The sequence below is a fragment of the Serinus canaria genome, chromosome 6 (assembly GCF_022539315.1).
Source record: "Serinus canaria isolate serCan28SL12 chromosome 6, serCan2020, whole genome shotgun sequence".
Lineage (NCBI taxonomy): Eukaryota > Metazoa > Chordata > Aves > Passeriformes > Fringillidae > Serinus > Serinus canaria.
This window is the reverse complement of record NC_066320.1, coordinates 19,793,397-19,805,658: the sequence shown is the minus strand read 5'-3', so window position 1 is coordinate 19,805,658 and position 12,262 is coordinate 19,793,397. Positions and strand designations below refer to the sequence as shown.

The 12,262-nt window shown below is 36.0% G+C and overlaps 1 protein-coding gene across 6 annotated transcripts in view; it reads right to left on the bottom strand.

Moving 5' to 3' along the window:
* Window positions 1–12,262, bottom strand: part of CPEB3 (cytoplasmic polyadenylation element binding protein 3) — a 79,783-nt gene that overhangs the window by 49,185 nt on the left and 18,336 nt on the right. For 5 of the 6 annotated variants that reach the window (XM_030240889.2, XM_050976007.1, XM_050976009.1 and 2 more), the window contains one exon: window positions 2,468–2,627. In XM_030240889.2, the coding sequence (XP_030096749.1) occupies window positions 2,468–2,627 (160 nt within the window). The remainder of the gene's footprint in view (window positions 1–2,467; window positions 2,628–12,262) is intronic. The other variant, XM_050976008.1, reaches the window with a different exon arrangement.

Sequence of the window (12,262 nt, the reverse complement as noted above, 5' to 3'; positions counted from 1 at the left end):
AAGGATTTAAAGGGACTAAACAGTTTACTATGAAAGACAGAGTTGATAAAATGAAGAGGAACTAGCTCAGACAGTTGGTTAAGTTAATAATATTCCAGAAATTTCACACAAGAGGCCTTCACATGGGCTTCTCTACAAGGAACTGAAAAAATTAAGCTGAAGTACATAGCCAATATATTTAAAAAGCTTCAAGGTGAAAAGAAATGAAAATTTGACAATGACTTAAGAGCAAGCCAAAGCAATCAGAACTGATCACTCACTTTCTGAATGTGCTAACAGACTCAAATGTCCTGCTGCCTTAAGGGGGAGAGTCAGAGGAGTGTGGAATAAATAAGAAAAAGCAAGTGAATTTATAAGACAAAAAAGTGAAATGTGAGGAAGGTGCAGAGAAGGACAGCAGCTGAAAACCTTCTGCACCTTTGTAGAGAAAAAGTAGTGGGATGTACAAGAAAACATTCAAGACCAATTTTCACCGAAAAAGAAACAGCAAAGATACAGTAAGAAAGTGATGTCAGGACTGAATAAATTTTTGCAGAAGAATGGTTTTCAGGAAAAGGATTCAGCTAAAATAGTAACATAGATCTGTTTAACACAGAGGAAAGCAACACCTCTTGCAAGGGAGAATGAACATGTCCTGTAAGAGCTGCTCCTATGAATATTCCCAGTCACACTGCAGTGTGAAAACAGGAACAGTGAAAGTGCACACGAGGCCAGGGCAAGGCTGGGGGCTGGCAAAGTCAGCCCTGTACTTAGATGGAAGAGAAAAAAGAAACACAGGGAAAGCAACGGTATCATCGGGGGAAAAACCCATAGGCAGAGACACAGGGAGGTAACTAATAGAAAAACAGACTTCTCCATCAGCTGCTGACTGGAAGTGAGCTCATTGGCAAGGAAGGAAGGCCAAAATGGGTGAGAAACACTGAATGAGAAAATGAAATAATTAGAAAGAGCACACCCTGTCTGAGACAGAAGCCCTCGTTAGAGCAAAAGTAAAGCTAATGGTCCAATTGTCAAATCAAAAGATCAATTTAAACTTTACACAATATCCAACTTCAATAATTAATAGCCAGTCCAATTTCTAACCCCATCTTTTTTTTTTCCACACTAAGATTCATGTGGAAATTCATTCTTAAAAAATTAGTTTCTATTTGTATATGTAAACAAATACTGAAAAAAAACATAAAAATAATGAGTTTTAGATAAATTAAAATATATCTAACAAGATGCAATAAATAGTTAACTGTATTTACTAGCAATTTGAATTTTATTTAATGTTCTAATGCCAGCCACATGAAACATATATCCAGGAGAAATGTCAATTTTGTTGACCATGGTTATTTATGTTCGACTTTAACCCTTATTTCAGAGGGTTATGATCAGAATAGACATGAGACTGTATTCCCTGCCATTTTAGACAGATAAATAATGGTTAAAGACACATGAAGGCTATGGCACAGCAAATTTCAAGATAACAGTCGTGAAGAAGCCAGTTTGTTTGGCTTGTGAATAAAACCTGTACCCAGAAGAGATGGCAAAAAAGGCACAATACTTTTGACCAAGAAAAAATATTTTTACAATGGAGAGGAGGCAGTAATGAGGCAGTAATGACATCAAAAAACATGTATATTAACATAGGAAGTGCTATACACAACTAAAGTTCTTCTTTGTGTTCTGACTTCTTAGTATTTGGAAATAATTTCTTGTTCAATACTTCCTTGGTATTTGGCTCACAACTATCCTCAGTCTTACAAGTCAGCAATAATGCATATCAGCAAGAATGTGTACCTATTTTTAAGCATAACTAGTGAAAGATAAAGACAAAGGAGGGTGCAGGTTGATCAGGAATTCAGTGAAATGCTGCCACACCTTCTACTATACTATCAGCCAAGTATTACAAATGGTTTCATCCCTAATGCCAACACCTGGTAGAACAAACAGAGTTTAACGGCATAAATAATCAAAATTTTCCCAGCGCTTAACAACAGCTAATATCTTTTGGCTCCTCCTAAAAATCTGAAATGCAAATTAAGATAAATTTGTTTAAAAGAAGCGTAAAATAACTATGGAGATTAACCTTGATACAGTGGTTTGTTTAGGAGCAGTGTGTCCTAGCTGATAATCCACACTTTAGTATAACCTTTGAAAAAGATGTTGAACACAACAATTGGACTCCAGTTGCATGAAACATTTTTTGAGGTGACTGCAGCAAGAGATCTTGCTCTACAATTTGTGGATACAAAATCCCATGTTTCAGATATGCCAGTCAGATAATACTATGATTGTACATTTAGAATAAATGGATACACATTTCACCTTATCTTCCTAGTAGAGAAGTTTATCTTAAGATGGGAAAACAGAAATTTCACAAAACTGGAAACTCATTCATTAATAAAAAGTTTATAGAAATACTGAAAAGCTGATTTTTGTTTAAACACCAAGCAAGCATGGACATATGAATATTCCTAACCTGTAAAATGATTCCTCCACATTATATCAGCGAAACTCATTGGTGGGCCACTGGGAGGGTAGTGTTTACCTTTCAGAGGCTCATGATCAGTCCTTATCATATCCATTAAGGAATTTTCCAAAGAGTGCAAGTTAAAAGTGTCATAGGGCCTATTCCGGTCCTAGAAGAAAGGGGAAAAAAAGGAAGAAAGGACAAGTGTTATTGAAAAATTTAATTTTCTAACAGAGGCTCAACTCTTGTTATATAAATTCCAGCATCCAAGTCTAGATGACAGAATTTGATAGAACTTTCTATAAGACAAAAATGTATAAATTAAATGTTTAAAATTATACTCTTCATTTTGCAACTGCTGTTTTCATTAGTACAGCTATGCAAAGAGGCTTTTAAGTATTTCTAAAAATATACATACAAGCAACTGCTAATTCTAAATATTGTCATTTAAATAAGAGCTTAGAAATAAAGCAGTATTAATGCTTACACTGGAGACATGAAATTGTTTCAGAGATACTTGGTTTACAGCTTCATCATCTGCTTTCTGTCACTGTGCTACCTTAATATCACAGCAGAAGCAAGCAATGCTCAAGACACCAGCAGGCACCTTTGTGCCAGAAAGTACCAATTAATTCTTCAAATGTCTAACATTAACCTGATGGGTTTAAGGAAAGTACACTAGGTGCAAGAAAAAATAGAGGCAAGCTAGGATAACACTTCCACTGAAGGGCACTCAAAAACCTGAGCAAGGGCTGGTCTGTATTGTTTGAACCTCCCATTTTTAATTCACTGTAGTTCTGCTTCTGCTTTTGGTAAGTAAAAGGGAAAATGAAAAGAAAAACAAAACTCAGAATCAGTCTTCAGCAGGCCTACTAGAACAACCAGTTGCAATAAAAAAAAGGGGGTGTTGTATACTATATTATGCTACAGCTGATAATGAGTGGTATAACATCCTACCCTGCAAACTGAAACCTTTATTGTAATATGCTCCCACAATTCCTGGAACAATGTTTTTCACATTCTGGTTACTATGAATATTCTTGCTTGCAAAACTAGTATTTAAAATCCTCAGAAAAAAAGCAGTATTCATAGAAAAGGTAATAAAATTCTGTCTTAATAAATATTATTTCTCTTGAACCATCTTGTTCTTAGGTTGTCTTTAAATAGAACTAAAGGAGAGAATGGAGTTCACTGGTATAAATTAAGCTTTCTTTTAATATTCCTGTTCTGGAATTAAATAAATACACATCATTAAAAGCTTGCTGTTAAAGAAAACTCTGAAATACAGATAATCCTACTGTCAAAAATCTCCTGTTACCATAGTGCCTACTCTAAACTGAAGACACATTTTCCCTTATCCAACATGCTAATGTATTTTCTATAAGTGGACTACCATTATTTTCTATACACATTTATTTAATCTATTGAGCATTTCTGGCAGTCAAACACGATGTTCAAAGAATAATACTTGATTTCTGTTAGAAGCTATACTAGGTACTGAAGTTCAAATGAGCTCACTCATTTTCAATTCTCTTTGTTGACAATTCTTGTCTTCTACAGCTGCTCAGAATTCCATCATTTGTATACTGTATTTAAAAGAGTACTTGTTCCCCTATCCAAATGGATCAATACATTTTATTTTATGTTTCAGTGTATGTCCAGCAAATCCAAAGTAGATCCTAGGGAAAAAAAACCCTCAAACCAAACAAGAACATCCAAAATGCTGAGGTTGGGGTTTTTTTTCCAAAAAGAAAACTTTATTTAGTTGAAACAACCTACTTCTTAGTAATACGCACTAGTAGAGAAGAGTTTGTTTCATTTCATAATCACTTCCTTAAAAAAAAAAACAAAACAAAACCAAAAAGCATTAACTTTGATGAAAAAACCCATTCTAGTCATGTATCAGTAAACTGATTAAATGGAATCTATATCATTCCTTCAAACCAAGAATTTTTGTTGGCTTTTTGTATCTGTGTCTGTTAGATACACGTACTGCATGTAACTGAAGAGGTCAGATGCTTCAATACCCAACTACAACATCCTTTTGAAGAGAAAATATGAATGCAAAGATATAGCTTATATCCTAAATAGAGGTAAGGAAGTATTTTTCAGTCAGATGCGTGCCCTGACCTGGTTTACTATACAGCCATAGCAGAGCTGAGCTGGCAAAACCAACACTGGCAGGAGAGCTAAAGGGCAGGACTGCAGCTTTTGCCACAATGGTAGTTTATTCCAGCTTCAAACATTCCTGAGATTACAGTCTTAGAGGTCAGAAGGCGTGAGTTCAGAAGAGGACACAGCCTACAAATTGAATTTAATTGCCCTCGATTAACATATGTATGTTATATTTTAACCATGCTACTATAGCAGCAAATCCCTGGGAGGTCCTGCTTTGTTCTGTAACCTGCCAAGGAGCTGTGCACATGGACACAAGTGGGAAAAGGGAGAAAGAAATCGTAGCGTGGCAGCAAGGCTACACAGGGCAGGCTTGTTGGAATGCTGCATCTTCCTAACCTTTTAAGGGACACACAAACCTGCAATATATTTTCAAGATTAAAACAGACCTACATTAAACACAGGAAGATCAATTTAATCAAAACCCTTAACCAAGCAATTATAACACTTCCCATTATAGCACTTGAGCAAGTTAAATCTAGTAAAAGAAAATTTAGACGCAACAGATTTTACGAGTATGTTGTGGCAGTGCATAAGTATAACGCTGACTACAGACTTTGCAGTGTGGGTGATAAAACACAAGTAAGGGCTAACATTCTAGCTCCTAAATAAAAGGGCTATTACCATTTTTCTCAGTAGCTTTCATTTCAGTAGCAACTCATTTGTACTCAGCAGATTTGAAAACTGTTTTCTAAATTCAGCAATTTCTTCTGAGATGGCTGGTGCTTCTGCACACACACACACACAATTATGTTTCCTCATTTCTCAGCATGAACAGGTTCTCCTGGTTTTATGAGCTGATCCTGTTCCAGCTCTTGGATTTGCCTTTTGCATTGTTTCCATAGGACACCAATCTATTGCCAAACAATCCCAACAACAGAAACAATTCATAAAGGTCCTTAGCAGCACATGAGAACTTTGCAAGAAAGTTCTGGGACTAGGAACATGAACTAAAATCAAAATATATACAAAATACTGAGTGATAAGGCATAATAAATAACTTGGAAAAGAAGTTTTAAAATCCAGCCAGTCCGGAAGATTTGCTAGGGATAGCTTCCTACAGAAGACAAAGCTCCTAAGACCTATTTAGATAAACTGCATTATGGATAAAAGAGAAATCTCCAGCTACCAGGCACTGCCTTTGGCCACACAATAATCATTAAGTCAGCAAAAGGTTAAGTCCAGCCTGCCCATGTTGGATTGTATTTCTGCTGTGTGCAGACAGCAGCTCCTTCCTTGTTAGCTGCTGGTGTATATAGCAGCGTATTTCAGTTCTCAGAATTCTCCAGACTTGAAAGAAAGATAAACAGTTCCGTAATATGAGCTTTTAGAGAAGAGATGTGTCCCAAAACTTTAAATCCCAACCCTTCATGGCTGCAATCTATACATTCATTTATGCCATGGACTTTCTCAAAGTGGACATCAATATAGTGAGAAATCACAAATGCATATCAGGGTGAGATTTTGAAGAATCACAAAGTGAAATGGACCTTTTGTTGGAGCTGGATCTCAACTTTCTACTTCTAAATATCTTACTTAAGTCTGATAAAAAAATGTCACATAACACAGTGTCTATAATCTTTTAATTTTAAAAAAAGTCAAAATCAAAGAGTAACTGCCAAAAATAACTGCAGAGTCAATACACTAAAATAAAATGAGAAAATACAACAAATGTGCATTTTATCTGAATCGTATACTTTCGTGCATATGTATTATGCTAGTCTTTAATTACACAACCATGACAATTATTCAGAAGTCTCCAGTCTCCATCCAACACACATAATAAATGAGCTCTAGGAGTGAATCAAAACAGTGCTTTGAAGAGGTCTGTTTATCTCTAGGACAAATGCCTATGTCACTTACTCCAGGAGATGGCTGAATTGTAATAAGTGCATTACCAAATTCCAGGAAGGCAAAAAGTAATTTTGAAAGTTATCTTGTTTATGAAACAAATATTACTTCGCAGTACTGAAGTACTGACACATTTGTAACATTTGAAATAGAAAGCTTTTTCCTATTTGTTGTACCCTGTAAAATGGTAGGCTTTGTTATGATCCCTTCAGACTCACAGCAGGGGCATGTAAGGGCAGGGCATACCCAGCACTGCTCCAGGTCCCTCCCAGTAGATACACAAACCATGTCTTTACTGCTGAGAGAGAAAGATAAAGAATGAGAAAAAAAAATATATGACTACATCACAAATGAAAATGTCAAGATCAAATCTATAGCTAGGACCATAACAGGTGAGAAGTGGATCTTAATACAGTCTGATTTCCTCATTAACTCTCTCAGCTTGAACAGTAGCCCAAAGTAATTGGAACTAATGAACTAAAAAAGGAAATGACTGACCTATCCCATAGCAGAGACATGGAGAATATGCATCTTGCTCCAAAACCTGATGCTGTATCATTTTCTTCTGACTCTGCAGAGAATTATGGCAGAAAAGACACTTGACCACTATTAATTAAAGTACAGTTAAAAAGGTAGAAGTTTTACCCTAAGAATGCATGTCAGCAATCTAACTCATGGTGTCCAAGCCCAGCTACCATCCATACTCAGAATCCTTAACCATGAAACACATGGTTGCACGTTTTAAATCCTTGTTGGCATGGTCATCTACATCTATAGCATAAAATTCACATGGAGTTGAGAGACATGCCTCATCTGCATATTCTTTACTGTGCAAGCAACAAATCCTCAGGTATCTGGACCTTCCCAAAAACACATTTCCCTGGTTCTACATATTTCAGTTCACTGAACTTCCTACTAAGCTTCCTATATTCTGAGCACTATCTCAGTTTCAGTAATTTATTTCAGTGCTCTTCATTTTCACACTGCCCTAGATTTTCCAGCTTTCTGCACCAGTATGTGGCACAACACAACCCAACTCTGCTGAGCAACAAGAGGGCTTCAACTCACAGAAATATTAACTGTTTCCAGAACACCACAACTCCAGTGAGGCTCCCAGGAGTCATCAGAGACTGCGACATTACAGGTAGTATTTTCATCAGAACAATGAGATCTAGGGAACAGCTAAAACTCTTACGGCTTAAACAACTTTCCTATCAATGCAAACTTCTTCACAGGGGTCACTGCTGTGTTATTTTATTTATCCATAAACCTGGATTTGGCTGGACAGGATTGCCAAGCATTGCCAACAAAAGCTGAAGTCAATGGAAGCACAGCTTTCAATAAACACAGGGTAAAGTGCCAGCACTGTTTCAAACAGGGCTCGCTCACTCTGTTCTAGCACTTGCAGCACAGGTAATTACTAAAAACACAAGGAAAACAAGTTTGTCTTGTTTCAGTATCTCAATTCAAAACAGCAAAACCAACAACAGCAAATTAAAAAGAAAAGTATTCTCAAGTTTAGCTTGGGACATGCTTAACATGATGATGGTGCACATGAATGATCACACCCAGCACGCTCTAAAGGCTCGCTGGGCAGTCCTTCACTTCTCACAGCTTCAGGTGGGATGCAATCCCACTTGCATTCTCAGAAAAGTTAAAAAAAGTCTTTCAAAATACAGGAAATCTGAGGAATATGGTCACATGGAAAAGTAAAATTATCACTGCAAAAGAATTTTAAAAATTGTAAATAGCAAGTCATACTTCCTTTGCAGCTTGGTGCTGGAATGCTGCCAACAACATGACAGACAATCCAGATACACACAGAACTAGAACAACCAGAAATTTCAGTAATTCTTCCTTATATTTGATTTAATAAAAAATGAAACAAACGAAAAAAATAAGATATAAAATGTAGGTAGGATGGAACAACAGGGTAAATTTGTCTATGTCCATAATGAGGTATAACTACTAACACCAAGTCTTAATGGAATTTTATTCGAATTCCACTTTCTTTACCTTTCCAGTTAATTTTGTGTATCAGTAAACTAAGGTGGATTTATTGTGTTCTTTTACTGGAACAAACTGGGGAATGTTTTCTTACGTTCTTGTTGCTCTTGGAATGTGCACAAAACACATAAACTTCTTATATATTTGTCTTTTTTCAAGACTACCAACTGTAGCGCATTTTATTTTCAAAGGTGTTCAGAAGTTCACTAGGCAAAAGGTGAGGTTTTTAAAGCCTATTTGGAAGGCTTCTAAGAAAAATAAGAAGACTAATACACATGTACAATAATATCTAAATGTATAAATATTATGGAAACATTTCTATGTAATTTGAGAAAATAGTAGTTCAAAACTCTAGTTGGTATTTGTCTGTTATATAAACTTTCACAGTTAACATGCAAGAACTCGGACTAAATCCAAAAGCCTTGAAAACGTGACCTACTCAAGCAATTTTTCCAGAAAGAAAGGTAAAGTTGTATTCAAACTTTACCAGCTTATAAATTCTGAGTTCTAAAATCTTTTCGTGAAATGTTTGTAATTTTTATTTTCAGATTAACTAAAAAGCACAGAAATATGAAGAGATGCAATCACAATCAGCACTATACAGAATTACAAAAACTAATAAAATTATATTATTTGGTTTAAATGTTCCTTTACTTCACAGTTGAGATTCTCTTTTTGCACACCCTTAATGTACATGTTCAAAATATATAGAAGAAAGTTCAGTCTTTATAGCTATAAGACTTGGCATCACACTCACTAAACTTGACTATCCTGTCAAGTTCCTGAATATTCAATATTTGCTTGCAAAATGGGGGAAGAAAGTAATTTAATTTACACTGCATTTTCCTAAAAACAGCTGATAACTTAGTTCTTCTTCCAATACACATTTTTATAATATGCCAAGCCTACTATTTACATGATCACTAGTGTTATTTCTCCATTCAAGGACAGACAAGCACCAAGAGTGAAATGCTCCAATGGGGAACACCATCTTTTACCTTGCTTCCATCTTTGCAAACAGAAATATGATCATATAACACAATTAATATTTCAAGCATCATCTTTTGCCATGAAAACAATTGAACAACATATTTAAAAACCCAAACAAAATCCCTACAATGACAAATAAAAAAAATCAGAAGAATCAACAAAACATCTATTCTTTTTACAGCCATTACACTGCTGTAGGGAATGATCTGCAGACAGTACAACTGACTGAACACTCAGTGACAGGATTTATGTTTAGTCATATTTTGTTCAATGTGATGCTTTAGATAAAAATCTGCTCATCAGTCCTGCTGCTGAATGCATCTCAAAAAGCTGATGTATCCACTTTCTATTATGGTGACTGATTCCAGTAACAAACAGTTCTAGCACTTGTAAAATATAGGATTAAAGTAGTTACACCCAAGATGACCACCAATTCACAAAAACAAGCAAGTGGAAAAAAAAAGATGTCAGCAGCAGAATTTACAAGCCCATTCATTATACCCTTGAGCTATTAAAATGACATAATTTAACTGGTTCATTGGCCTGCTGTGCATGAGTTCAGCACTGATAAGTTACCTTTGGGCTTCTACCTCTCTGTTCAGTAGAATGTTGCCTGTGTCCCATAGCAAGGAAAAAGTAACATTGACCTAAGAACTCCTTGCCAGACAAATCAGCACAAGTGCAAACTTCTAATCACAAAATGAAAGCACTGCAGAGATACAAAGGAGAAGGTGCTACAGCTGAATAATCACACTTTGCAGGCTGGACCACAGAATGTAAAAGACAGAGGAGACATGTTGTATACGGAAGCTGTTGTCTCAAAGATTTACAGTCTGTCTGTGGTATGATAGCATAATGAGACAAAATGGGAGATGGAAAAGAACACAAGTAATCACTGTCAAACAGATCTCTGAGCACCATTGCCCAGCAGCTGCATTAACTGTGGCCACCAAGCAAAGGAGACTCAAGGATTTCTCTGAAACAGTGGTTTTGTCTACAGTTACTGATCATCAGTGACAAGGAATATATTGCTAAAGGAAAAAAAAGTGTCACTGAAATGTTTAAGCCTGATGACAAATAAAATATTGTCTCTCAACGTAAATCATTGTGCTTTTATGAAAAATGTGACAAACATAACATCTAACTGGCATATTCCATGTCACACTCCTGTTCCATTTCTGTTGTGCTCAGGAAATTGTGCCTCCTAACAAAAATCTTGTAGGTGTCGGAACTCCAGGAGCTATTTCAACAAAAGAGAGATACCACATTTCATCTGCTCACACAGGACAAGATCCTCACCTACAGGTCTGGAGAACTTAAGAGAGGACATGCTCCATTTCAGAGTCATGCTCCATTTCAGAAGAGGAAATGGTACAGTGGGGATCATTGTTCCTAAGGCCTGGGGGGAAACCGGGGCTATTCTCCAATAACTCATATGCCTAAAGCAGCAAACTGAAAAACATCTCCCAGAGAAGAAAAGGAGGTGATGTCACCTTTGCAGTGTGATGTCTCTTTGCATCCAGCAGGATTTAAAGAAAAATTTTAACCTATTAGCTGCAATATGCTTTTAATTACTAATTACTTACCAATTACTCATGTGAGCTACCCAAATCCTAACTTTATACCATTATACAGCATGATGAATATGCATGATAAATTGTGGCACACAACAACCCATTCTATCACATTCTTCCTAAGGGGATTGAGAATAGTCAGGTAGCAACTCCTGTCCATCCTGGGACTTTATCTAGGACATAATCAATCACAGAATGCCAGACTGCCTCAGACACCTTCATGTAAGGAAAACAGAACTACAGGCTTTCTCAAGCTGTGCACCTACTTCTAAACATGATTTGAAGACTCCTGTATAGCCAGTGAGATACCAGGCAAACCTTTTCCTGAAGTGTCATTATGTCAGAAACTCTAATTAAAAAATATTTGCTATTACATATTTGATCATCAGCAAAATTACCAAAGGCTGCATATATGCAACTGAACAGGCAGGAAACAGGAAACAGCAGACAGCAGCAATCCAAAGAACACTTGTAACATCAAGCTCCACTCAGAGGAAGGAAGGACAGAAGCAGAGCAAAAAAATCCCAGTCCAAAATTATCTTTTAATTAGAAGCAAGTCTTCAGATCAACTATATGCAAGCAATTCCATTTCAGATTAAATTTTATAAACAAAGGAATTTTTTCCAGTGGCAAGTACTGAATCATCCCATGTATGAAAAAAAAGTTCAATTTAATAACAAATTGAGAATTAATTTGTTAAATATATTACCTTCATATGATAATATATTAAAATAGTAACTGAATCATGCTATGCATACTTCCATCTTTTATTGCCTAAGGGGCTTAAATGCATAGAGGATATGAGGAAAAGAATAACTAATATAAAATGTCTGAACACTCACGTTAAAATTCTTTAAAATAACCAGAATAAAAAAATTCTTCCCCTTAGATAAGAAGAGGCCATGAGCAGTTGTGTTCTCAGGTAGGTGTTATGCATTCAAATTACTGCTGCACATTTGGATTTAATTAAAATAATTCGGAAATCACTTACAAGACACAAGTACAAGTGTGTACAGCCAATTAACCAAAAGGAAACCTTCTTTATGCAGAAATTGAAAACCATATTCATACAAGCAGTAAAAGCACTTTTCTTTTACATCATAAGAGCTAAACTGATTAGCACATGGCAAATTTAGTAAAGATTGCTCCAGACATGAAAAATGTTTCTAGATAAAAGCCTACCTGATTTGCAAGAGAATTCTCCTA